Here is a 27,348-nt window from a genome sequence, read left to right as displayed (position 1 = left end):
AGATATATAGATATATAGATATCTATATCTATATATCTGTCTCTATATATCTATATCTATATATAGATAAATATCTATATATATATCTTACCACAATAAAAAAGGCTTAAAACCATACATAAGTTTCAATAACTAAACACTGGTTAATAAACTTGAAAAAATATGATTCTCCCGCTTAACAAACCCAAAATCGTGATTCCCCTCTTTTTAATAACCTATATCCCACTGTCAACAAATCCTGATTTCTTACCTCCTCTATTGCTACCATAATGCTACCATAATGCTGTGAGCTACTATAATCTCTTGTGTGGATTACTCTAACAGCCTCCCTTCATCTCCTTTATTCTTCTTTAGCCTCACTTTGCTTCCTTGCTGCTCTTTAAACACACTGGGCATGCTCCCATCCACTGCTCTGTGCACTTCTGTGTTATTCCTTTGCCTAAATACTCTTTCCACAGATATTCTAATGACTCAGTTCCTCATCACTTTTAAGTTTTCATTCAAGCATCTTCTGCTCTAATAAGCTTTTGCTGACAACGTTATTTAAAACTGCAATGCCCTAACACACTCTACCCACTTTCTCTGCTTTATTTTTCTCCATGGCACTTGTTACTATCCAACATATTTACCTATTTCACTTATCTTGTTTTTTAGTTTGTCTGTCAACTGCACTAGCACATGCTCCCATAAAGGCCAAGATTTCTGTTTTGTTAAACGGTGATTTCCTCCAGTTCCTAAAATAAGGGCTATGCCCATAGCTGATACTTAATATTTATTCATTGCATACATGCATGAATACATTTTCTTGGCATAGTTTTTTGAGCATTTTATCTAGGGAAGTCCTTTCCCCCCATTCACAGAAGCCAAGAATTATATTTTCTACTTTCTTTAGAGCTCATTTAGTTTCTAGTACAATGCAATATAACAAAGTATTAGATGTCTGTGGAATGTGTACATCCAAAGGGAACTATCTGTTTAGTTTTTGTATGTATGATAAAGTCCACATGCTCTTGAAAGATTTTCATGTATTACAAAGCAAAAACAAAAATTAGGTTGGTTGGTTTCTGGAATCCTTAGAAATAATAAAAATGTGATGAATATGAATTTACCAAAGATTTCCACACTTAATGAATCATATTCTTCATGGATTACTAACAAATTCAAAATGACAAAAGAATGACTAAAATTCTTGGAAGAGATAAAGCTATCCACATTTTATGAGATTGTGATAAATGCCCTAGAGTACCATTAGAAGTCAGCTAGAGTAAGTAGATAACCATTTCAAATATATGACCATTAACTAACTTTGACCAAAACACAAAATAGAATACATTGGTCATTTCTTAAAGCTGCTCTTCAATTAAACACTCACCAAAAGGAATAGTTATTAATGAGAAAGAAAAAGGTCCAACAGAGTGAAAATCAGTATTCAGTAAAAAATAATTTTAATTTATATCACTTTTTATTACGATGTTGACTTTTCCTTTGTAAATGTGCTACAAATCCTAAAATATTCTTAGTTCTTAATTTCAATATCTCTCCTATAAGAATGTAATGCCCCAAGTTTAGAGAAAAATTCTTATTTCAGCTTTTAAAGCAAAATGTACTGCTGTGATTAAACACACACACACACACACACACACACACACACACAAATAAACCCCAAATTTGTTATGTAAAATAAAGTTTGTTCTAGAATGGTAATGTGACATTTTTGATAACATTTTTCTAGAAATAATTTATCATGTAAGAGGAATACTCCCTCTTCTATATAGCTGCTAGATGTATTCTATGTAATAATTATATAATAACACTAGTTTTATTTGGTGTGTGTTTTATAATGACAGATTTTCACCCATTGGAAAGATGTGAAAAACTTAAAAATAAGCAGGAAATTCAAAACATAGTCTATGAATATGAGATATTCTAATAATGCTAAATTTAATATTTTATACTATAAAACAGTTTCACATATTTTATCCAGCTGAACAATATTTTAAGGGCTTTGCCAACTTAAGATTATTTCTTCTCATTAAATTGGCCACTTAAAGATTATTCCTTGCTTTTAGTAGGTCTCATTAAAGATACAAATTTATCTGAAACACTGTTTACTAAATATCTCACATTGAGTTACAAGGTCAATACATATCATAATCACATGCCACAACTTGCCCACTTGTAGTTATCTTTGCCTACCAATTACCACTACGGATTACATCTGCTAGTGATGCCCAGCTTCTGTGTAACTTATGTGTAGTTCATCGTCTCTGTGCTTCAATAATATGGGATAAATTAGTACTCACCATATCAATCTGGCCTAAAAGTGCTACTGCTCTTAAAACATATCCTGAGACAAAAAGTACTAGATTGCTGATTGCATGCACTAACTTGATGTAGCAGATCAGCACAAGCTTTAAGGAAGTTTATCCTACCATTCAGGTTGAACACTTCAGCCTCATCTTTATTGTATCTTGATGCTTAATTTTAATATCAAAATAACTGTCAAGTCCTGACCCTTTTATCCTTAAAGAACTGTTGCATCCAACATCTTCTCTGTGCTATGTTCATTTTTAACAATACTGTATCACACTAAAAATCTTCCTACAGCATTTCTTAAATAATCAGTTATAAAAGGATGATAAAATTAATTCCACAAGTAAAAAATTTTCAGTCCTAAATTTCCTTTCTGAAATGTAATATATAGCAAGTGTACCATTATATAGAATTGTCTCAGTAAAGCAATTTAAGAACTTAAAAATTTTCCAGAATTGGAATAATGGAGCCTAAGTAGTTGCAAAATTCTGTAAGTTCTAAAATTCCCCCTGAACCCTTCATTTCTTGCCAAATAATCTTTTAATCAAGTTGACATGTCTACATGATCAAACCAGATTTGCCCTTTCATTGGTCTGGAAAATAACGAATGCATAAGAAATACACATTTTAGGATAACAAGCCTTCAAACAAACTAGGCCACTAGTCTTCAGTTCAGAATCTCTGCTCGTTGCAAGCTCCGCCTCCCGGGTTCACACCATTCTCCTGCCTCAGCCTCCCGAGAAGCTGGGACTAGAAGCACCTGCCACCACGCCCAGGTAATTTTTTTTTTTTTTTTTTTTTTGTATTTTTAGGAGAGACGGGGTTTCACCATGTTAGCAAGGACGGTCTTGATCTCCTGACCTCATGATCCGCCCACCTCAGCCTCCCAAAGTTCTGGGATTACAGGCGTGAGCCACCATGCCCAGCCTAAAGTCTTAAACGTAAGACCTAAAACCATAAAAACCCTAGAAGAAAACCTAGGCAATATCATTCAGGACATAGGCATGGGCAAAGACTTCATGTCTAAAACACCAAAAGCAATGGCAACAAAAGCCAAAATAGACATATGGGATCTAATTAAACTAAAGAGCTTCTGCACAGCAAAAGAAACTATCAGCAGAGTGAACAGGCAACCTACAGAATGGGAGAAAAATTTTGCAATCTACCCATCTGACAAAGGGCTAATATCCAGAATCTACAAAGAACTTAAATTTACAAGAAAAAAACAACCCCATCAACAAGTGGGCAATGGATATGAACAGACAATTCTCAAAAGAAGACATTTATGCAGCCAACAGACACATGAAAAAATGCTCATCATCACTGGTCATCAGAGAAATGCAAATCAAAACCACAACGAGACACCATCTCACACCAGTTGAATGGTGATCATTAAAAAGTCAGGAAACAACAGATGCTGGAGAGGATGTGGAGAAACAGGAACGCTTTTACACTGTTGGTGGGAGTGAAAACTAGTTCAACCATTGTGGAAGACAGTCTGGCGATTTCTTGAGGATCTAGAACTAGAAATACCATTTCACCCAGCCAACACATTACTGGGTATACACCCAAAGGATTAGAAATCATTCTACTATAAAGACACATGCACACGTATGCTTATTGTGACACTATTCATAATAGGAAAGACTTGGAACCAACCCATATGTCCATCAATAATAGATCGGATTAAGAAAATGTGGCACATATGCACCATGGAATACTATGCAGCCATAAAAAAGGATGAGTTCATGTCCTTTGCAGGGACATGGATGAAGCTGGAAACCATAATTCTCGGCAAACTAACACAAGAACAGAAAACCAAACACCGCATGTTCTCACTCATAAGTGGGAGCTGAACAATGAGAACACATGGACACAGGGTGGGGAACATCACACACTGGGGCCTGTCAGTGGGTGGTGGGGTTAGGGGAGGGATAGCATTAGGAGAAATATTTAATGTAGATGACAGGTTGATGGGTGCAGCAAACCACCATGGCACATGTATACCTATGTAACAAAACTGCATGTTCTGCACATGTACCCCAGAACCTAAAGTAAAATTAAAAAAAAATAAAAGTACACTTTATTCAGAAGATGACTTGCAATAGTATTCTGTGGGACATAATTTAAGTGTATCTGCTATGAACAGTATTAAAATATATCTTTAAAATCAGATATAGTTAACACAACAGAATAAGAAAAATAATACAGTAGTGGAAGATATTTAAAATCTATGCTACCTACTTCATTTTATAAATCAGTAATCACATGCCCAGAGAGACGAAATGACTTGCCAAGGTCATACAGATCATTAAAGGCATAACTGGGATTAACAAGCCAAGTCTTCTCTTAAGCTACTTCTCTTTCCAGTATCCTATACTCTTATATATAACCTTTATAAGAAATAACATATTAGTTAAAATAAGCTGTTTAGGAAAGATAACAACTGAGATGCCAAACTGTCAATTTGAAAAGATGTCCAGGTTTGTTTTCCTTTAATTATATTTGAATGTAGTAATCTTTGTTTTAAAATGAAATAGTAACAATACACAGTTCTCACTGCAGCCCTTCCTAGCCTGAAACAGTTGTCAAAATTTAAGAAAAGGTATTTGATGTTGAAGGATTCCGGAAACTTACTCCCAAAAGTTTCTCCTGTTGTTTTAAAGTCTTATATCATTTTAAGCATGTAGCATCAATTAAATCATAGTTAATTCAGTGATAGTTTTTCCCTACAAAATACATCTGTGAGGGACATCAATGGGACTGTTAAGATTCAGCATTCTGTCCATTTGCCAATTCTCATTTCAAAAAGGGGGAGGAGAAGACAGATTCTTTGGTAAAAAACATAATCTTCAGCATCCATACTCTAAGGAGAATCCCATGTGGATACTTGCAAAGTTGTAAATTATCAAACTATAGAATAAACTCAGAATATACAAGTCTCCCAATTTTTTCTCTGTGTGAATTATGTTACGCATGCTAGTTTTCACTAGACTCTCATAAAGTCTAGTCTTGTTGAATAAGACCTAAGAACTAGTCTCTAGAATGCTACCAAGTGTAAAGTTGATTACAATATCAGCAAGCCCAATTCCCAAACACCGTTATTTCTAATTTTTAGTTCAAAGAGTTGGATTACCTGGGACTAAACCTTTCTCGAAGGAACTAAGGTTTTTCCAAAGAGATATTCATCACAATTATTCATAATATTGACAAAACAGGAAATACATGTCCATCAGGGGATTAATTAAACGTACCCATATGGTCAACTAGTGTACAGCAATTTTTGTAAAAAAAAAAAAAATCCTTATTATTGGAAGAAAATATGTCAAATAATTTTTTTCTGTTCTCTCAAATTTTTTCCTGCATGTTCTTTCTATGCTTTTCTACAATGAGCATAGTTTACTATGATAAGGAGCGGGATGCTGGGGGTGCAGGAGTACCAAAAATGATTGGGTTGTAGTACTTCAGCCAAATCTATACAATGTTTTGTGTGTGGTTTTCTCCACTGTTTTATACCATCTAGAGACGAATTCATAAATTCCTTTTTATTACTCCATTTTCCAGGTAATTACTTAACTGCTTGGAATTAATTATATGATATTATGTTTAAATTTTTTTGTTTTCTCAAATAGCTCATCAACTGTTTAAATAATATTTGTTGAAATACACACATTCCATTGATTTATAAAGCTTCTATTGTTGGATACTGATCTCCTATACACAATAGGGTCTGCTTCTGGAGTATTGTTTTTGTTTCCGTAATTGCTTTTATCCTTGAAACTTAATTCTTGAACCTATAGCACATTGATATAATTTCCGCAGCTTTGTAGTATATGTAGTTATTATTTGGTCCTTGGAGGCAGAATCAATCGAGCACTTCAACTTGGTACTGAATGTCCCTAAGTAAGCTTCATCTGTAAAACGGAAATGTTAAAACCTATCAAATGATGTTTTGTGAGAATAAACTATATGTGAGTTAAATAAAATAGAATGAAATAAAGTGTTGTAAAACTTTTAGCACAGTACCCAGAACATAAGACTTTAATTTATCATAAGCACTACGATCTTTTTTCCTTTTCACAAGCTTTTTGTTTGAATTGTCCTTTTTCTTTCCCTTACTCTAGGTGTTAGCCCTTATTAAAATGTCCACTGAGTCTTTTAAACTCTGTATGATTTATTCCAGTTGCCTAGTCTGCAATTATTATCTATTTCACTGAATGATACTTAGCATATGACACTTTGGAATGGTTTTGTACTTAAGTTTTGGTTCTGCTTCCCAAGCTAGATTTGAAGCCCACTGTGATGGAGAAACATATCTTATGCCTTCTATGTCTCTCCCTCTTTTTTTTTTTTTGAGACGGAGTCTTGCTCTGTCGCCCAGGCTGGAGTGCAGTGGCCCAATCTCGGCTCACTGCAAGCTCCGCCTCCCAGGTTCACGCCATTGTCCTGCCTCAGCCTCTCCGAGTAGCTGGGACTACAGGCGCCCGCCACCACGCCCGGCTAATTTTTTTGTATTTTTAGTAGAGACAGGGTTTCACTGTGGTCTCGATCTACTGACCTTGTGATCCGCCCGCCTCGGCCTCCCAAAGTGCTGGGATTACAAGCGTGAGCCACCGCGCCCGGCCTGTCTCTCCCTCTTTTATTCCTCCTCTTATCTCTCGAAATTACAAAATTCATTCCCTCTCTCTTTCTTTGATGACAATTTGATGACATACCAAATGTTCTCACTGAGAACTGCATAATTATCACTGATTCAGAGACAAGTATATAAACATATGAAATAACTTTAAAAAGATATAGAACTAAATTTAAATTTTAGATATTTAAAATTTTATACTTTTAACATATTTTAAGATAATCAAATAATTATTTAGATAAGTAATAAAAGTCAATGTAAATCTATCATATTTTACTTATTACTTAAAAAAATTTAAGATATATTACCTAGTTGAGTAATTTTGGAAACATATTATCAACAGTTTAATGCCAAGTTTTGCTTATGATTACTGACAGTGTTACTGTATCTTGGAAAGATAACAGAGCTAACATTTTTAAAGTTGCACAATCATATTTTGGATGGTGTATGTCCCTAAGTTCCCCCTCTTAACGCTTCCAAATAATGTGTCATAGTATATTTGGTATGAAGTAATTCACACCAAACAAGAATTAAAAGATCTATTTTGAACTGATGATATGATCCAAAAAGAAAAGAAAAACACATTTTTAAAGGGACATAAACAGTTCATGCCAAAAATGAAAACAACTTTACTGATGACAAGAAAGAAACATCTTCTGGGTTCTATTTTTTTTTTTCAAATTCGGCTCATTGTTTGTCCCTCTTTTCAACCAAGCCCAAAAGACATTAACTTATGTTTCCAGAAAAGTGGTCTTACAATTCTGGCTAGTACCTAAGTACAATTATACAGAATCCAGAATTCTCACAACCTATCCACATTTTCAGAATCTTGGACAAAACTGATATGAAGCAGACTGTAACCTTTTGTAAGGTGATCGTAACAAATAAATTATGATTTCTGGGTCCACTTAAAATGGCAAGTAGGAAAATATCTAAGCTAAAAAAAGAAATAACTTCTTGACATATGGATTCAAACTATACAAGAACCCAGATCTTAGCTTCTAATATTATTCCCTATTCAAAGGAGTCAGACTCCTTGAAGAAATGGCTGATTTCAAGGCAGAGGCAGGGAAGGAATAAAATGATCCTAGATCAACTTGTTACGATGAAAAGTTAAGAAGTACTTTTTCTAAAAGGAGATCTGTGAAAAGAACACAGGAATCTGTCTGAGTGGTGCACGCTGGTCAAATATGGGATAATTTGTGCATTAAAATAATAAAAACCATTAATGATTTATATATTATTGGAAAAAAAAAACCTGAATCCATGAATCTGTAGCTCAAATAGGAAGAGTTTGTTCTTGCTTATAGTAAAAGGTCGACTGCTGACTGCTAAAAGTAGGGGGAGTATGGAGTTAGAAAATAATCATTTTTTGTTATCAGAATCAAAATTGCTATAGGCAAGAATCATTAGTAAATGCTGAATCTAGGGGAACATAATTGATGAATAGTAGGATATTTGCATAGTCTTAGAGTGTCTTCTAGTAGACTGATTATTAATTGCAAACATAAAAATAGCCACTATAAAGTGGAGAAATCTGACAATCATCTGACCAAGTTACCAAAATTAACATCATCAATGAGGGACAGACAGGCATTGTGGAGTTCCGGATGTGTACTCTTAGAAGGATGCCCTTAGAAGAAACACAGGTAATATTCCAACTGTTGACCCAGCCTGAAACTAACAATGAGAGACACTGGAAAACACAAAATAAGAAACATTGTATTAAAAATGGGGGTGAGAAGTTATATTATTTAAAAATGTCAACATTATAGACAAAGAAAGGCTGAAAAACTATTCCAGATGAAAAGAGACAAAAGAGAAATGAAAACTAAATGCAATATATGTAGTATGTACTAGATCCTGTACTGGAAGAAAAAAGGGATGGGGGGGTGCTATAAAGGACACTACTAGGTCAAATGACAAAACTGGAATATGGATAGTAGGTTTTATTATATTGATGTTAAATTTCCTGAGGTTGATAACTGTACTGTTTACGTACTGTTTATGTACCTCTGAAGCATATTCTAAAGAATTTAGGTGTGTGTGTGTATGGGGGAGAGGGGGAGAGGAGAGAGGGGAAGAGGGAAGAAGGGATAAAGAGAGGAAAGAAGGGTAGGGAAGAATGACCTCAAATAAATCGATGGGGCAAAATATTAACAACAGGTGAATATGGGTAAAGGCTATATACATGTTTGCATTATTCTTGCAACTTTTCTGAAAGTTTAAAATTATTTCCAAATTAAAAGTTTGAAAAATACCCAAGAATTCCTATAACCTATTTATAAACATCTGCTATTAATATAATGTCAATATATTCCCTTCCTGTCAGTTTGTCTAGAAGAAGAGGGGTGAATAGTGAAGAGGGAGAATCTAAATAATTATAGTTAGTTTCATTAGATAATTCCAAGGAGTTGTGAAGCGATACCCTCAAGAATATGGAAATAACAGAATATACTGAATTCTCAGCATTAACTTAAATGCTAAAGATCAACAGAGAAATCAAAGGCCAATAAAAGAGACAGAGTGGTTCTTGGGCTACAGAACACCCTCTAACTTATTCAGATTGAACTGATAAAAACGAGAATTTGATTAGCTATTTGTTGGCAACATACATCCAAACATTATCCACGGGAGAGGAGACTTTAAGTCACAGACCAAAAGTTTTCTGTCCCCATTGATAACATACGGTAATCTCTAATTTCAAACAGAAGCAACAGGCTATGTTAGTCTGATAGTCTTTAAGTATTTAACATCAAATATCCCTTAGTTTGATTCCATAATCAAAATTCCGGACTTTGATATGGCTTTCTACTAAGATCTGGTGACAGGAAGACAATGTGCTGATAATGCATATTTTGTTCTATATGCATTTTCAGCACTTTTCGCATTTCCTATAAATTAGTAATCTAGCATGTTGGTTTTAATACATCAGTCTAATGAACTTGAATAGTGAGTCTGCATCATGAAAGGTAATTTGTCTCCTCTTGTACTCAAAAATCAGATTTTTGCATTCAGAAAATTCAGATCTTAGAGTTTAATAAACATAATCAAAACTACCAAACACTCCTTTGTTAAGCCATTTCAGAAAGCAGGCCAATCTATTCCCCCCAGTGGTGATACTCTATACGTAGCAGAAACTACAGCGGATTATGCAAACTGGCTTACTCAATATCTTCCAAATCCCCTTTATGGTTTCCTTCTTCTATTATAGAGCCTGGAAAGAAAAACCACCACCATCAGCACCAACAAAAAAAAAACCCTACACTTTTTGGGGCAAAATGGGCTCTGTATACAATCTTACTTCCACCGAAGAAACAACTCATGTAAAACTTAAAAGCAGAAGTCAGCAGTGTGAGACTAAAGCAGAAGTCAGCAGTGTGAATATCTGCAGGAGAATGGATATTCTAGCACAACTATGGTGAAGGTTATAATGTCTAATATATACCCAGCATCATAAGTGCCAAGTGGTAAAAGGTGGAATGAATATGGTTTCTATGAGAATAGCACCAAGCTGGGCTGTTCCTAGTACCCAGAATTGGTTCCCTGCTTGTCCCTCACCCCTAAAATTTCATAAGTTGCCAAATACTTTGTTATGACTCCTTTCTGCTTAGAGAAAGTAGAGCCAGTAGTGTGAAACTAAGAACTTCAACCAATAGTCTGAAAGAGCAATTATTTTATATGTCTTCATAGTTCTAGCTTATGAATTTCTGCCTGATCATGTTGATAATACTACCCCTAAGAAGAATGAGTTAATATTTGGGTGCTTAAACAATAATGTCAAGCATTGTAATAATGATTTGCAAACATTGTGAGTAAATGTTCCACATTGTATGAAAGACCTCCCAAGAGAAGGGGTGGCAGGGAAAATCATAGGTTCACCAAGAGAAGAAATTAATATTTTTAATAAACCAATTCAAGGATGCACTATTTTTAGAAATATTCAGATTATGATCAATGTTTCGAAAAAGGACAATTAAATCTGGAAAGTAATTTTAACATGTTGCTCTCCTCTCCAACCTTAAACATAAAAATTTCTTCATGCTTCTTAAGCTAGCCCATAAAACGCAAACTTGCAGTTTTAACAAAAATATGGCATATAAAAAACATTCCTAAATGTTGTACCTTCGACTGTACTTTAGCTAGTAAAGGTTTTTGTACCTGAAGATTGATCTCTGCCTCGTAGAAGGTTAGGCATGAGCAGTAATGTCGATCTGAGTCAATATCTGTCAGGACAACCACAAAGAATGTTGGCTGCTTCCTCTCTCTGGACAGTTGCCACCCGCCAGGCTGACAAAACTAAATGAAATAGAAAAAAAAAAGTAACATTTAAAAATAATAAAAGTTAATTATTAGTTAATCTCTGAGAAATTTTAAATGTTTGCCCATTTTAACCAATTCCTACCTGATGTGGTATGACTCTAAAGCCAACATTTAAAAAAAAGTTCATGTACAGATTTATAATGTTGAAAACTTTCACCAATGTGCATATATATTTCATGAAGACAGCCTCGATTTCCCACAGATGCCACTCTGGGTGCCATTTCTGAGACCTAGGTTGGCATATGTAGGAATACCGCATCAAAATGAAAGACATCCCCCTAACTATGAGAACAAATCATGGAATACATTAGATATCAAGTGCAAAATATGTACCATTGAGGGAAAATAGAATTATTTTAAAATTTCTGTATGAATCTGAGAGTCTTCAATTCATTACAAAAAAAGAGATATCTTGTTCAGCAAGACAGACCACATTCTTGTCCATAAAACATACTTTAACAAATTTAAAGAAGAGGAATCATAGAATGTCTGCTGTTAGACCATGACAGAATTAAACTAGAAATCAATAACAGACAGATAGCTGGAAAATCTGGAAATACTTGGAGGTTAAACACTTTTTTTTTTTTTTTTTTTTTTTTGAGATAGGGTCTTGTTCCATCACCCAGGCTGGAGTGCAGTGGCATGATCACAGCTCACTTTAACCTCAACCCCCTGGGCTCAAGCGATTCTCCCATGTCAGCCTCCTGAGTAGCTGGGACTACAGGCACCTACCAGTATATCTGGCTAATATTTTTTATTTTGTAGAGAAAGGGTCTTTCCATGTTGTCCAGGCTGGTCTCGAACTCCTGGGCTCAAGCAATTCTCCTGTGTCAGTCTCCCAAAGTGCCAGGATTATGAGCATGAGCTACTGCACCCAGCCAAACAATACTTTTTAAATAACACGAGTCAAAGGTGAAATCTCAAGAGAAATTTTAAAAATATTTTGAGCTAACTGAAAATGAAAATAAAACATCAAAATTTGTGGGATGTGGTGAAAGCAGTGCTTACAGAAACATTTCTATCATTGAATGCACATATTAGAAAAGAAGAAAGATCTAAAGTCAGTAATGTAAGCTTTGACCTTTGGAAACTAGAAAAGAAGAGGAAATTACATCCAGAGTAAGCAAATAAAGAAAATAAAAGTTAGAATTGAAATCAATGATATTGAAAACAGAAAATCAGTAGAGAAAAATCAATAAAATAAAAGGCTGCTTCTCTGAAAAGCTCAATAAGCCTCTAGCCAGGCTAATTAAGAAAAAAAAGGCACAAATTACTAACAAATGAAATGAAAGAGGGGATATCAGTACAGATTGTTCTGGGCGGGAGACCCACGAGAGAAGAAAAGGCACACACACAATAGCTTTAAAGGTAAACAAGCTTTATCCTACGTAAATGGCAATGTAGATATAATAAGCAAATGATATAATAAGCAAATGAATAAAATAAGCAAATGATATAATAAGCAAATTGCAATGCAAAGGGGAGAAGGGAAAAGAGATAAATGTTTTTACACCCACCAGACTATTGAGGATTCACCACTAGACTGGGAAGCAACAGTCTGGGCTCCAGAGTTGGACACCACACTCACCAGAGTATGGAGGATTCACCATGCCAGAGGTGGTGAATTCCTCTTCAAAGGGTTTAACTGTGTAATGTCCTTGGTTCGAAGGCCCCACCTCCTTGTACTTTCTCATTTTCAGCCTGCAAGCAGCCCTCCCGCTCTTGCTGTGCCCTAACTTGCCCAGACATGTCCAGACATGTCTTGTGCCGTAGCAGAAGAACCACTTCTACCCCCTCCTTTGTGAATCGTGCATCTACCCTATTTGTTCAGTGTGCTCTTGTGATCGTGGCTGATGCAGGGAGCACCCTTCTGCAGAAGTAAATTGCCTTGCTGAGAACGCTTTTTGCCTGAGTGCTGGTTTCACTTTGCAGTACGAAGCACTTGTTTCTAACAACCACCAGACTGGGAAGCAACAGCCTGGGCTCTATAGTCAGCCACTTGTCTGTGCACAGACAAGGAGAGGTCTCATGAAGCTTCCACACAGCGTGGGACCCTAGCTGTTTTTGTAACGAGTTGTTTGGCAGGAGGTCCAGTCATGAAGGCCCTTCGTGACTGGACTCAAGGAACACAAAAAGGTCAACTTGTTTTTGTGACTGTCTATTGTTTTTCTTTTTTTTTTTGAGATGAGTCCTGCTCTGTCACCCAGGCTGGAGTGCAGTGGCACGATCTCGGCTCACTGTAACCTCTGCCTCCTGGGTTCAAGTGATTCTCCTGTCTCAGCCTCCTGAGTAGCTGGGATTACAGGTGCCCGCCATCATGCCCAGCTAATTCATGTATTTTAGTAGCAACGGGGTTTTGCAATGTTGGCCAGGCTGGTCTTGAACTCCTGACTTCAAGTGATCCACCTGCCTTGGCCTCCCAAAGTGGTGGGATTACAGGCGTGAGCCACCGCACCCGGCCTATTGCTTTTCAATAACCAAGGTATAGGAATAGATTGAAATAGAGATTTCTCTGAAACAGTGCTGGATGAACACCTGAAGGGGCTCACACAACCTGTGCCAGGAGTGTCCACGTTCAATTGAGTTCAAATTTAATATTTAACTTTTCCTCCACACAAAGGTTCCCATGAACTTTTAAAAGATAATCAATGAATATTATGGACAACTCTATGCCCACAGCTTTGACAATGTAGATGAAATGTACCAATTTCTTGAAAGACACAATCTGCCAAAACTCACACAAGAAATGGACAATCAGAATAGTCCTATATTGTTAGAGAAACTGAATCAATAATTAATAACTTTCAGGCCCAGATGGACTGACTGGTGGATTCTTTTGAACATTTAAGGAAGAAGTTACAGTCAGCCCTCTGTATCTGTGGGTTCTACATCTGTGGATTCAACCAACCATGGATCAAAAATATTTGAAAAAAAAAGAAAAATAACAATACAACAATAAAAATAGTATATATAAAAACCCAGGATAGTAGCTATTTACATAACATTTACATTGTCTTAGGTATAAGTAATCTAGAGATGATTTACAATATACAGGAGGATATGCATGGGTTATATGCACATTTAATATAAAACATTTGAGCATCCTCGGATTTTGGTATGTGTGGGGGATTCTTGGAACCAATCCCCCTGCAGATTCCAAAGGACAACTGTATACCAATTATCTGCAACCTCTTTCAGAAAACAGAAGCAAAGGGAATACCTTCTTCATTCTATGAGGCCAGCAGTATACTAATACCAAAACCAGATAAAGACATTTACAGAAATAAAAATTATTGACCAATATTGCTCATTAACATAAAAGCAAAAATATTAGCAAGTTGAATTCAACAATGAATAAAAAGAATATCATGACCAAGTGGAATTCACCCCAGGCATGCAAGGCTGGTTAACCATTCAAAAATCAATTAAAGCATTACATCATATCAACAGGCTAAAGAATAATAATCATGTGATCATACCAATAGATGCAGAAAATGCATTTGACAAAATCCAATACCTACTGATGATAAACAGCCTCAGTACACTAGAAGTAGAGAGAAACTTCCTCAACTTGATAAAGAATATCTTTTAAAAAAAAACTCCTATGGCTAATATCATACTTAATGATGAAAAACTCAAAGCTTTCCAAGAATGATCAGGGGAATAAAGTAAGGATGCCCCTCTCACCACTGCTTCTCAATATTATCCTAGAAGTCCTAGTTAATGCAATAAAATGAAAAAGAATAAAAACTATATATATTGGGAGGAAAGAAACAAAACTGCTTTTGTTCACAGATGACATGATTGTGTAAACAGATAATCTGAAAGTACAAAAAAAAAAATCCATCCCTGGAACTAATAAGCAATTAAAAACAAGTTCTAAGATACAAAGTTAATATACAAAAATCAACCATTTTTCCTTTATGTCAGAAATAAGTGGAATTTGAGGCAAAAATATAAAACCATTTACATTAGCACCCACTAAAAGAAATAATTAGGTATAAATCTAACAAGGTATGCAAAAGATCTGTATGAGGAAAACTATAACACTCTGATGAAAGAAATCAAAGAACTAAATAAATGAAGAGAGATTCTATGTTCATGGATAGGAAGACTCACTACTGACAAAATGTCAGTTCATTCCACTTTGACCCACAGATTCAACATAATTCCAACAAAAATCCCAGCAAGTTATTTTATGGATATTAACAAAATGATCCTAAAGTTTATAAAGAGAGGCAAAAGATCCAGGATAGCCAATACAATATTGGAAAAAACAGCTGGAGGACTGACACTACCAAACTTTGAGACCTACTAGGAAGCTGCAGTAGACAAGACAGTGTGGTACTGGCAAAAGAATAAGCAAAGAGATCAATGAAACAGAATAGAGAGCCCAGAAATAGACTTACACAAATACATTCAACTGATCTTATGTACACTTGCAAAGTGCTCAGAGAAGCCCCTGGCATATAATCCAGTGGATGTAAATGTTAGGTATTATGACCATTACCCCCTTTGATCCAACCCATGTTTCTATCCCCATCTCTTTGACATTTTCCTCTTTTGTACAGACGTTTTCCAAAACTAGCTCTTCCTTTCACTGTCTCATTGCCTACCTTGTATGAGTCTAGAGACAACAGAAAAGTAAGATCGACATGATTTCCTACATTTGGAGAGGGATGTTAATCATGTTCACAGTTTCTCTAGAGAAAGGCTTAACTGTACCTTAATTAGCAAATCAGTAAAAACATTCCTATTACATATTTAGTTTAAAATAGCAATTTATTCAAAATATTATTGATAACTTAAGAATCATTTATTCTATGAAGTCTTCTTTGAAACTTCCTAGCTTCTCTCGCCTTCTCCAAACCAAAGAATCAGGCCAGGCTGTTCCTCTACTATACTCCAAAACCATCTTTATTATGAATAACAACAACAATAATAACCTATCCTCCTCTGTATTTCCCTAGAACTTCTTATCTATTGATACTAATCTGGTAAAGAAAAGCCAACATCATTATCTTTATGTGTCCCTTGGTATCTGTGGAGGATTGGTTCCAGGTCCCCTCACTAATATCAAAATCTGCAGATAATCAAGTCCCACAGTCAGCCCTTAGGAACCTGCGGATATGAAAAACTGGCCCTTGATATCCATATATTTTTCTCTCAACAACCCATCTATACTAAATTCCATAACCCTATATCTCAGGCTTGTCAAAATTATTTTCATAATAAAACTAAGATATTGGTTTTTTCTTTCCTGTGAGTAAAACTGCTTGTGTCTTAATAGGAATCAAAGCAGTGGCACCAAACTATACTAGTAATCACTGTATTCTTTATAGCTGCACATTTGCAATAAAAAAGCCAGTTTTAATTGAAAAGGCCCTTGATGAAGCAATAAACATTTTAATTTCATTATAACTGGCATTATATATGCCAAACATATTTTGGCAGACATGTATTTGGCAGACATTTTCTCAACATAAATCAACTGGGCCTGTCACTTCAAGATAAAGATCTAAGACAATTTGTTATCAGTGATAAAATATGAGCTTTCAAGTACCTGAGAGTTTTGTAATATTTTAAGACTTCTATGACAAATATTATCATACTATTAGTTAATGTTATATTTTAAGTATTATATAGTGACATGTGTCAATATTTGGAAGCTGTATATAACTCACTAAACCCATATTTGCCAAATGACCAGTGCATGATATTATAAAATCATGCATGTGAAAGATCCATTCAAAGTGCCCAGTAGACCAACAGATTTTAATGTAACAATAAGAAAAGTTCACAGATGTGGTTACAAATTCCACACTGTAACCTTTAAGAAACTACTATTCATTGGATATTGGAGCAGTATATAAAGAAAAGTATCCATAATTATCTGAAAAAGCTACTAAATACTCCTTCCTTTTCCAATGACATATTTGTGAGATTTGATTTTCTTCATATACTTCAACCAAAAAAATCAAATCACAAGAGCTTGAATGCAAAAGCAGGTATGAGAATCCAGCTGCTTCTACGAAGCCAAATATCAAAGACATTTACAAAAATGTAACACAGTATCACTCTTTTCTGTATTTTTTTGTTTTGGAAAAGATAGTTATTTTTCATAAAAACATGGTATTTTTGTTAACATGAAATGGGATTTTGTTATTTAAAAGTGGGTAAATTAAAAAAAAATCATTTTAGTTGTGGCTGGGTGCAATGGCTCACGCCTGTAATCCCAGCACTTTGGGAGGCCAAAGTGGGTGGATCACTTGAGGTCAGAAGTTTAAGACCAGCCTGGCCAACATGGTGAAACCCCACTTCTACTGAAAATATAAAAATTAGCTGGGTGTGGTGGCACACGTCTGCAATGTCAGCTATTTTGGAGGCTGAGACAGGAAAAAGCTTGAACCTGGGAGGCAGAGGTTGCAGTGAGCAAAGATCGCGCTATTGCACTCCAGCCTGGGCAACAAGAGAGAGACTCCATCTTAAAAAAAAAAAATTAGTTGTAATTTCTAATATATAAATGAATTGATAAAACCACATAAAATTCTTTTAGAGTTCTCAATAATTTGTGACAGTATAAAGGGTACTGAGACTAAAAGTATGGGAACTGCTATTTTAATGAGAATGGGTGTTAACATGTAACTATCCTTGGCTTAAACTACTTGGGTAACAGAAAGGTATAATCCTTGGTAGAACTGGAAAGTTTTATCAGGCTACAGTAAAAGCCAAAAATATCTTTCAAAATCCTTTTACTTTCTCTCAACAAACTTCTTTTGTGAATAAGGTACATCATTTTCTAAAATGAGCCTCAGAATCAGGAAGGAAGTATGTGAGCTTGGGTTATAACATAATGTAACTATACAGCCTGCATCATCAGTTCTACCACCACCACAAACTGCCCCTCTGATAAAAAGTGAATCAGTTCTGTGAATTAACAGCAAATAATCCCATTCTCATAGAAGTCTGTCATTCATATCATTAGCTAATCACTAGGCTTGGTAAATGGTACTAAAAAATATACACTAGAGAATGATGACTGCATATTTTCACATTTTTAAAGAAACTATAGGTTTTCAATAAGGACAAACAAAATCCCTTCATTTTAGTTCTAATTCTACCAAATATATTTGACTTCTCAAATTAAAGTTACCTAACAGAAATAACAACGCAACTTTTTATAACCATATAAATATAGGCCTATAAGTCCCCTCTTATCCATGGAGGATATGTTCAAGATCCAACAGTGGTTACCCAAAACTGTGGATAATACCGAACCCTGTATGTACTATGTATGTATGATATGGAACCCTATACGTACTATGTTTTTTCCCATACATACATAACAATGATGTTTAGTTTGTAAGTTATACATAGTAAGAGATGAACAATAACTAATAATAAAATATAACAATTATGATATTAGACTATAATAAAAGTTATATGAATGGGGTCTCTCTCAAAATGTATTATTGTATTATATTTGCCCTTCTTGTGATGATGTGAGATGATTTAATGCCTTCATGATGAGATGAAAGGTGAATGACATAAACATTGTGACATAGCTATAGGCTACTATTGACCTTCTGATGGTAAATCAGATAAGATGGCTACTAAGTGACTAATGGGTGCATAGTGTATACAATGTGGATATGCTGGACAAAGGGATGATGCATATCCCAGGTGGGATGGTGTGAGATTTCATCGTACTACTCAGATGGTGCATAATTTAAAACAAATGAATTGTTTCTGGAATTTTCCATTTAATATTTTTGGACCTCAGTTGACCATGGGTAAATAAAACCACAGAAAGCAAAACCATGGATAAGGGGGAAACTACAGTAGATCTATTACTTAAATGAGCAGTCAGATATTTTGCTGCCTGAAACTAGAAAAAATAACTATTAATGTGCCCATTTTTCTCAAATGCTTTGCACATACAGACAATATAAGAAAAATATACCAGAAAAACAAAAATGTCCATAGCATTGTGACTAAATTGAATGATTTCTTGAAGGTGAAATATTATAGGTTTTCAATATTTCCCAAGACTTTCATCTGCATCCATAAATTTATAGCTATTGAGTCATGTTTTAATGTATAACATTTAAATTAAATGTGTCTTTTTAAAAAGCCTATAAGAAAATTCCTTCTCCTAATAGAAAATAATAAACATATAACATCCAGAAAAAGAATGTGAGAGTTTAGGTAGTAAGACCACCTTAGTTACTTAAATAGCCTCATAAATATGTTAGTTTACACTATAAGAATAATTCTGTGATTAAAAAAGTATTACCCTTAAAACTTTTGGGAAATTCCAAGGATCAATTTTCAAATCCAATAGACTTCTTCAAAACTCAGCTTAATGTGACCACAGCTCAAATAGTATAGTAATTAACGGTTGGCCTGGTCAGATTTTGTTTACTAAATTTTCCACAAAGAGATTAAGATAGTTAAGTAGACACTGGTTACGTATGAGATCCTCTATTTCACACGTAAATGACATTAAACATACTGTGCATTTAAAAATACCATTAGAATAACATTTTATAGGAAATTTTGAATTCTATATTCTCAAATAAAATACACTAACATAGACATAGTCTATGTTACACAGTTTACAAAAATTCTTTCTCAAAGGATGAAAAGAAATGACCCTAACCTGCAGTTAAATGACTCTTTCAATTCACTGTATCATAAGATTAAGCAATAATAGATTTGGGAGTATCAGAATACAAACCCACAATTTAATGAGAAGAACTCCTCATAGAATTTTGATTTCAAATGTAACAATGCTAGTTGGTTTAGTCTTTTCCCTTCTTAACTAAAAATGTGTTAGAGAAATAAACAGTGAGGATGTGGACATTACAATTCTTGAACCTGGGTTTAAGTCACACTTCTGACAGGAATGTGAGGAAAATGTTTAGACAGCTGGAGAGCAGTCACTAAAAGATAGTAAGCAGGATGATAAGCATTAAACAAACAGGATAAAAATCAGGATTTTTCTCTCCCCAGTGTCTTTATAGGCAAATAGGAAAAAAAAAAGCTATCACAGGTGCAAAACCCAAAATGTTTAGAATTGACTGTCATAACAGACTGACCTAACATTGCGCCCTCCTTTTTTCAAGTCACTGAGAAAACACACACATTTGTAGTGACAAAATATACCACGTAATCTGACAAATAATACCGTTTTCATACATGCATAAGTGTATGAGCAACGACTTATGTTTTTGACAACTCCCTTCCACCTTGACTTCACTATTTCACACATACCATGCCCATAAAAATGTTACAACATATCTGGGAACAGGCAATGCGGGAATCCTTTTCAGGATGTTCTTCTGTCTTTGTTTCTCTAGTTTTCTTTAAGAACTCAGTATAACCTATAAGCAAATTATACTTCAAGGTTGCAAGGCTGGAATTGTTAGACATTGCTAAACTCTATATGTTAATGCATTATAAACACCCGCTTTGTTTACTTGCTTGTTTAATTGCCCAAATGTATGAAGTAGATAATTTGCAAATAAGCCATCTATCTGCAAATAAAAGGTATGTGCTAATATAATAATCTCTCAAGTTTGTAAGATATTTTATATATAACCATATCTCACAAGACTCATTCTACAAACAATGAAACCAAGACTGTTAGACATTAAGGTCATAAAGAGTTTGTGGCACTGGCAGGACTAGAATCCAAGTCTCTGCATTTCTACAAACCGTGTTCCTTCACTTCTAAATTATCTTCATAAATCACCTTATGCATATTATTTTATGCTATTATAAATACATGGCAGAAAAACTTAAGAAATAAAATGAAAGTGAAATAAATTTTGTAACATGTAATATTTCCTAGCAACCATTTATCTCTGAAGGTATGCATGTATGTGTGTGTGTGTGTGTGTGTGTGTGTGTGTGTGTGTGTGTGTTTATCCAAAGGAGGGCATATCGTATATATAGTTATGAATCCTGTTTTTCTCCCCTTCCTATAACATGTATTTTCCCATGTATTTATATATTTTTAACATAATTATTTTTAATAACTGAATATTATACCATCATGTAGATATAAAATATTATAACCAATTCCCTATTGTTGGTTAAGATGTTTATAATGTTTTATAATTAATGCTGAAATAAGCATAGTAGTATATAAATATTTCCAGACATGTCTTTTTATTTTCTCAGGGAAACAGAACTGGTTTTCTAGAGCATGCACAAGTTGAGCACAAAAATGTTTAATTATCTTTGAATTCCTTTTTAAAGGTTAAGCAACCCCTAAATTGTTTTGTTTTTGCGGATGCATTTCTAAAGAGGATAGAAAAGAAGTGATAACAAAGAACTGTTATTATAAACTACATTCTGACCAAAGAAGAACTGATTTGTGAAAAAAGTAATAGAAGCTTTAGGAGACTGAAGTCTGTGCCAAGCCAGGCCAGGGCAGTGTCAGATGTGTGCTCTGAACGTTATATAGATATTCTTCAAAAGTTTGAAAAAAGACCCAGCGTGGTGGCTTGTGCCTGTAATCCCAGCAATTTGGAAGGCTGAGGCCAGAGGATCACTTGAGCCTAGGCATAAGAGGCTGCAATGAGCTGAGATCGCACCACGACACTTCAGCCTTGGTGACAGAGTGAGACCTTGTCTCGGAAAAAAAAAAAAAAAAAAATTAACCAAGAGTAGTGGCATGCACCTGTAGTCTCAACTACTCAGAAGGCTGGGGTAGGATTGCTTGAGCCCGGGAGGTTGAGGGTGCAGAGAGCTGTGATCATGCCACTGCACTTTAGCCTGGGTGACAGAGCGAGATTCTGTTCTTCCACCAAAAAAAAAAAAAAAAAAGTTCAGAGAAAATATAGTTGGCAGAAGACTTTGGAAGAGAAGTCAATTTAAGAGTTTGTGAAATCTCAAACATTTTGTTTTTACAGAATAATGCATGTCACATATAGGCCCAATTTTAATAAGCAGCTTTTGATAAAGTATATACTTAAAAGGGACTATCCAAAACTATTTGCTTAAAATGGAAACAACTGAAATGGGTCACCTATATTGCTTTTGGTAAAAATTTACATCCAGATATTTTATTACTACTATAAAACATTTGCATTGTCCTCACCACAATAAAACTTCCATTACGTGTAAGATAATATGATTGTCTGTCTAGAGAATACATACAAACTGACTAAACACTTTCAATTAGTAAGAGTTTAATTAGGTAGGCAGATATACAAACACACACAAATCAAAAATTTTCTTTGACATCAGCAATAAGTAATTAGAAAAAAGATCCTATTTGTAATCTTAATATGTTCTCAAAGACAAAGGATAAGCTAACCTAACTTCTAAGTTTTTAATATTTTGGTATATGAGTCTCATGAACAGATTAAGGCTTTAAATTTAAAAATTTCATGACTAAGCCCCAAAAGTAAATGCAACAAAAACAAAAATAAATGAAGCAGACCCAATTGAACTAAAAAAGCTTCTGCAAAACAAAAGAAATAATCAACAGAGTGAACAGACAACTTACAGAATGGGAGAAAAATATTTTTAAACTATGGATCTGACAAGGACTAATATCCAGAATCTATAAGAAACTTAAATTAGCAAGAAGAAAACAAATAATCGTATTAAAAAGTGGGCAAATGACATGAACAGATATTTCCTGAAAGAAGATACACAAATGGCCAGGACCGCCCCGTCTGGTAAGTGAGGAGCGCCTCTGCCTGGCCGCCCATCGTCTGGGATGTGAGGAGCGCCTCTGTCCGGCCGCCCATCGTCTGGGAACTGAGGAGCGCCTCTGCCTGGCCACCCTGTCTGGGAAGAAGAGACGAGCGCCTCTGCCCGGCCACCCCGTCTGGGAAGAAGTGAGGAGCGCCTCTGCCCGGCCGCCCCGTCTGGGAAGTGAGGAGCGCCTCTGCCCGGCCGCCCTGTCTGGGAAGTGAGGAGCGCCTCTGCCCGGCCGCCCATCATCTGGGAAGTGAGAAGCGCCCCTGCCTGGCCGCCCACCGTCTGGGATGTGAGGAGCACCTCTGCCCGGCCGCCCCATCCGGGAAGTGAGGAGCGCCTCTGCCTGGTGGCCCCATCTGGGATGTGGAGAGCGCCTCTGCCTGGCCGCCCGTCTGGGAGGTCTACCACGGAGGCCAGATGCAATGTGGGGGCTGGACGTGGTGGCTCACGCCGGTAGTCCCAGCACTCTGGGAGGCAGAGGCGGGTTGATCACTTGAGGCTAGGAGTTCGAGACCAGCCTTGCCAACATGGCGAAACATATGAAAAATACAACAGACAAACCAACCAACCAACCCAGCAACAACAAAACAGGTCTACACTGGAGTCACACTCTAATTTTTTCTATTTTCCTCCCTTTCTGATCCTTTATCCCACTTTCTTTTTCTTCCTCTTCCTTCTCCTTCTTTGTCAAATAGAGGATTGAGTTATTATCATTGATCCATAAAAAAAAAAAAAGAAAAACAAATGGCCAGGAAACATGAAAAAATGCTCAACATCACTAACCGTTAGGAAAATGCAAACTAAAACCACGAGATACCACCTTACTCCAACGAGAATGCCCGTTATTTTTGTTTGTTTGCATGTTTTTTTTTGTTTGTTTGTTTGTTTGTTTGAGACAGTCTTGCCCTGTCACCCAAGCTGGAGTGTGGTGGCGAGATCTCGGCTCACTGCAACCTCCACCTCCCAGGTTCAAGCAATTCTCTTGCCTCAGCCTCCTGGAACTATAGGCGTACACCACCATGCCTGGTTAATTTTTGTATTTTTAGTAAAGATGGGGTTTTACCATGTTGGCCAGGCTGGTCTGGAACTCCTGACCTCAGGTGATCCACCCGCCTCAGCCTCCCCAAGTGCTGGGATTACAGGTGTGAGCCACCAAGGCTGGCCAGAATGGCTATTATTAAAAAGTCAAAAAACGAAAGATGTTGGCATGGATGTGGTGAAAAGGTAACACTTATATGCTACTGCTGGGAATGTAAATTAGAATAGCCTCTAGAGCAAACAGAAAAGAAATTTCTCTAAGAACTAAAAGTAGATCTACCATTTGATCCAGCAATCCCACTGTTGGGTATCTTACCAAAAGGAAAAGAATTCATTAAATGAAAAAGACACCTGAGTGAATTATGTTTATGACAGCACAAGTCACAATTGCAAAGCTAAAGAATCAACCTAAGTGCCCACCAACAGATGAGTGAATAAAGAAAATGATACACACACACACACACACACACACACACCCCATGGAATACTACTAACTCATAAAAAAGAACAAAATAATGTCTTTTGCAGCAACTTGGATTAAACTGGAGGGTTATTACCTAAGAAAAACAACTCAGGAATGGAAAACCAAATACCACATTTTTTACTTTTAAGTGAGAGCTAAGCTATGATTATGCAAGGGCATACAGTGGTATAATGGACAATAGAGTCCCAGAAGTGGGGAAATGGGGAAGGTAGATGGGGTAAGAAATGAAAAACTACCTATTGGGTACGTAGTACACTATCTTGGTAATGGGTATACTAAAATCCCAGACTTTACCATGATATAATCTGTCCATGTAACCAAAAACCACTTATACCCCACTAAAGATATTGAAACAAAAAAATTTAAAAATTTAAAATGAAGTACATATAAAAATTTCAAGAAGAAAATTAAAGAGAAAAATAAACATTTGGAATAGCTTTGAACATTCAAGTTTTGAAAAAACTAAACAGAAAAAATACCCTGCAAACTAATTATAAGTTTAAAATAATTCCAAGATGAAGACCACAAAAGAAAACTTTTTGTATCAATGCCACGCTGTTTTGGTCACTGTAGCCTTGCACTATAGTTTGAAGTCAGGTAACATGATTTCTCCAGCTTTGCTCTTTTTGCTGAGGTTTGCCTTGGCTATTCAAGTTCCTTTTTGGTTCCATACAAATTTTAAAATAATTTTTTCTAGTCCTGTGAAGAATGTTGTTGGTAGTTTGATAGGAATAGCATTGAATCTGTAAATTGCTTTGGGCAGTGTAGCCATTTTAATGATACTGATTCTTCCTATACATGAGCATGGGATGTCTTTCCATTTGTTTGTGTCTTCTCTGATTTCTTTGAGCAGTGTTTTGTAATCCTCATTGTACAGCTCTTTCACCTTCCTGGTTTGCTGTATTCCTAGGTAATTATTTTTGTGTGTGGCAGTTGTGAATGGGGTTGCCTTTCTGATTTGGCTCTCAGTTTGGTTGTTGTTGGTGTATAGGAATGCTAGTGATTTTCATATATTGATTTTGTATCCTGCCACTTTGCTGAAGTTGTTTATTAGCTGAAGGAGCAGTTCTAACAAAAAGTGGCCACACTGCTGCTTTACATGGGTGGGTAATCCTGTCCCTCATCACTGAGCAGGACCTCCCAACCAGGGCCTCCAGCCACCCTCGCCTGAGGTTTCCAGCCAACAGAGAACTGAATTTCCCCTGGGATGGTGCTCCAGAGGGAGGGGCTGGCCACCATCTTTGCTGTTTGGGTGACTTAACTGGTTCAGTCTTTGGGCTTTGGAGTGTCTGAGGCAACTGGGGGCTGAAATGGACCCCAGCACAGCACAACTGCTCTGTTAAAATGTGGCCAGACTGTTTTTTTAAGCAGTTCCAATCCCGTTCCTCCTCACTGGGTAGGACCTCCCAAACAGGGTCTCCAGCAATTTCCTACAGGTGCCTTTGGGCCAGCAACAGGTCTGTACCTCCCTGGGACAAAGCTCCCAGAGGGAGAAACAGGCTCCCATCTTTGCTGTTTCACAAACTTCACTGGTGACACTTCTAGGTTCTGGAAAATCTGAGGTGACTAGAGACTGCAGCGGGCCCCAAGCATACTGTAGCAGTCCTACGGAAAAGTGGCCAGACTGTTACATGGGTGCCTGTTCCCATATCTCCTCACTGGGCAGGTCCTCCAGGCCTGAGCCTCCAGCCACCCCCTGCCAGAACTATCAAGCCAGTACCAATTAAGCAACACCCTGGACATAGCCTCTCTGCCACTACCTCTGCAATGTAACTGCCCTTGTCACCCTCGGACTAACGAAGGAGCAAAGACCCTAAGTACCTTATCCACACCTCCAACAAGTGGCAGTTGACCCAAGGAGAGGAGGCCAGTCTTTCTCCCATGGGTCCCGCAAACCCCCCGTGTCTTGTCATCAGACAGGGAACCCCTGGCTTGGGTCCATAGCGCACACTCTCTGTCCTGGGATGATTGTACTGAGTGATTGCTGACCTGCATCTCTCTGGGGTGGAGCCTCCAGGAGTCAAGCAAATGACCCTTGGCCACAACCACTACTAAGATTTCTTCCTCTGCTGCCTCTAAGCTGAGGAAGGAACATAAACACAGAGATTGCCCCAAAGCTGCAGTGGGCAGCCCAGGAGTACCAAGTCATGAACTACAGCCAGTACTCAAGTGGGAGAGAAGCCCACACTTTCAAAGCACTGAGAGGGAACATGGCTACAACCATGAGGAAACATAGGGAAGCCACACAACCAAGCAAGAATCAACCAACTGACCAATAAGCCTAAGTGTCACCTGCTGGATCATACCCCAAAGCTCAACACCAAATATACCTCACTAACACACCCCCCTCCAAAACCAGAGACAAGAAGTCAGCTTCAAATAAAGACCCTACACAAAGTCTTGGCCTGACGAAAACATCCAGAAAAGAAGTCTATTGAGTTTACTCAATCTACACTGCAATTAAAGAAACACCCACACACAGAGATGAGAAAGAACAATGCAAGAACTCTGTTAACTCCAATGGTCCAGAGTGTCTGTCATATGTCCTCCAAATGACTGCACCAGTTCTCCAACAAGAGTTCTTAACTACGCCAAACTGGATGGATTGATGAATAGAATTCAGAATATGGATAGCAACAAAGATCATTAAGATTCAGGAGGATGGCAAAACCCAATCCAAGGAAAATAAGAATCACAATAAAGTGATATGGGAGCCAAAGGACAAAATAGCTGGTATGAAAAAGAATCTAACAGGTTTGATAGAGCTAAATAACACAATATAAGAATTTGACAATGCAATCACAAGTATTAAGAGTAGAATAAATCAAGCTGA

The 27,348-nt window shown here is 36.5% G+C and overlaps 1 protein-coding gene across 4 annotated transcripts in view; it reads right to left on the bottom strand.

Moving 5' to 3' along the window:
• Window positions 1–27,348, bottom strand: part of SBF2 (SET binding factor 2) — a 513,021-nt gene that overhangs the window by 261,756 nt on the left and 223,917 nt on the right. For all 4 annotated transcript variants that reach the window (XR_004250226.2, XM_032166635.2, XM_032166637.2 and 1 more), the window contains exon 3: window positions 11,111–11,248. Coding sequence is in view for 3 of the 4 variants with exons in the window: in XM_032166635.2 (XP_032022526.1) it covers window positions 11,111–11,248 (138 nt within the window). In the remaining variant the exon portion in view is untranslated. The remainder of the gene's footprint in view (window positions 1–11,110; window positions 11,249–27,348) is intronic.

The sequence above is a fragment of the Hylobates moloch genome, unplaced genomic scaffold (genome assembly GCF_009828535.3).
Source record: "Hylobates moloch isolate HMO894 unplaced genomic scaffold, HMol_V3 SCAFFOLD_11, whole genome shotgun sequence".
Classification (NCBI taxonomy): domain Eukaryota; kingdom Metazoa; phylum Chordata; class Mammalia; order Primates; family Hylobatidae; genus Hylobates; species Hylobates moloch.
Note: the sequence above shows the minus strand (reverse complement) of the source record. Positions and strands in the feature narration are given on the sequence as shown.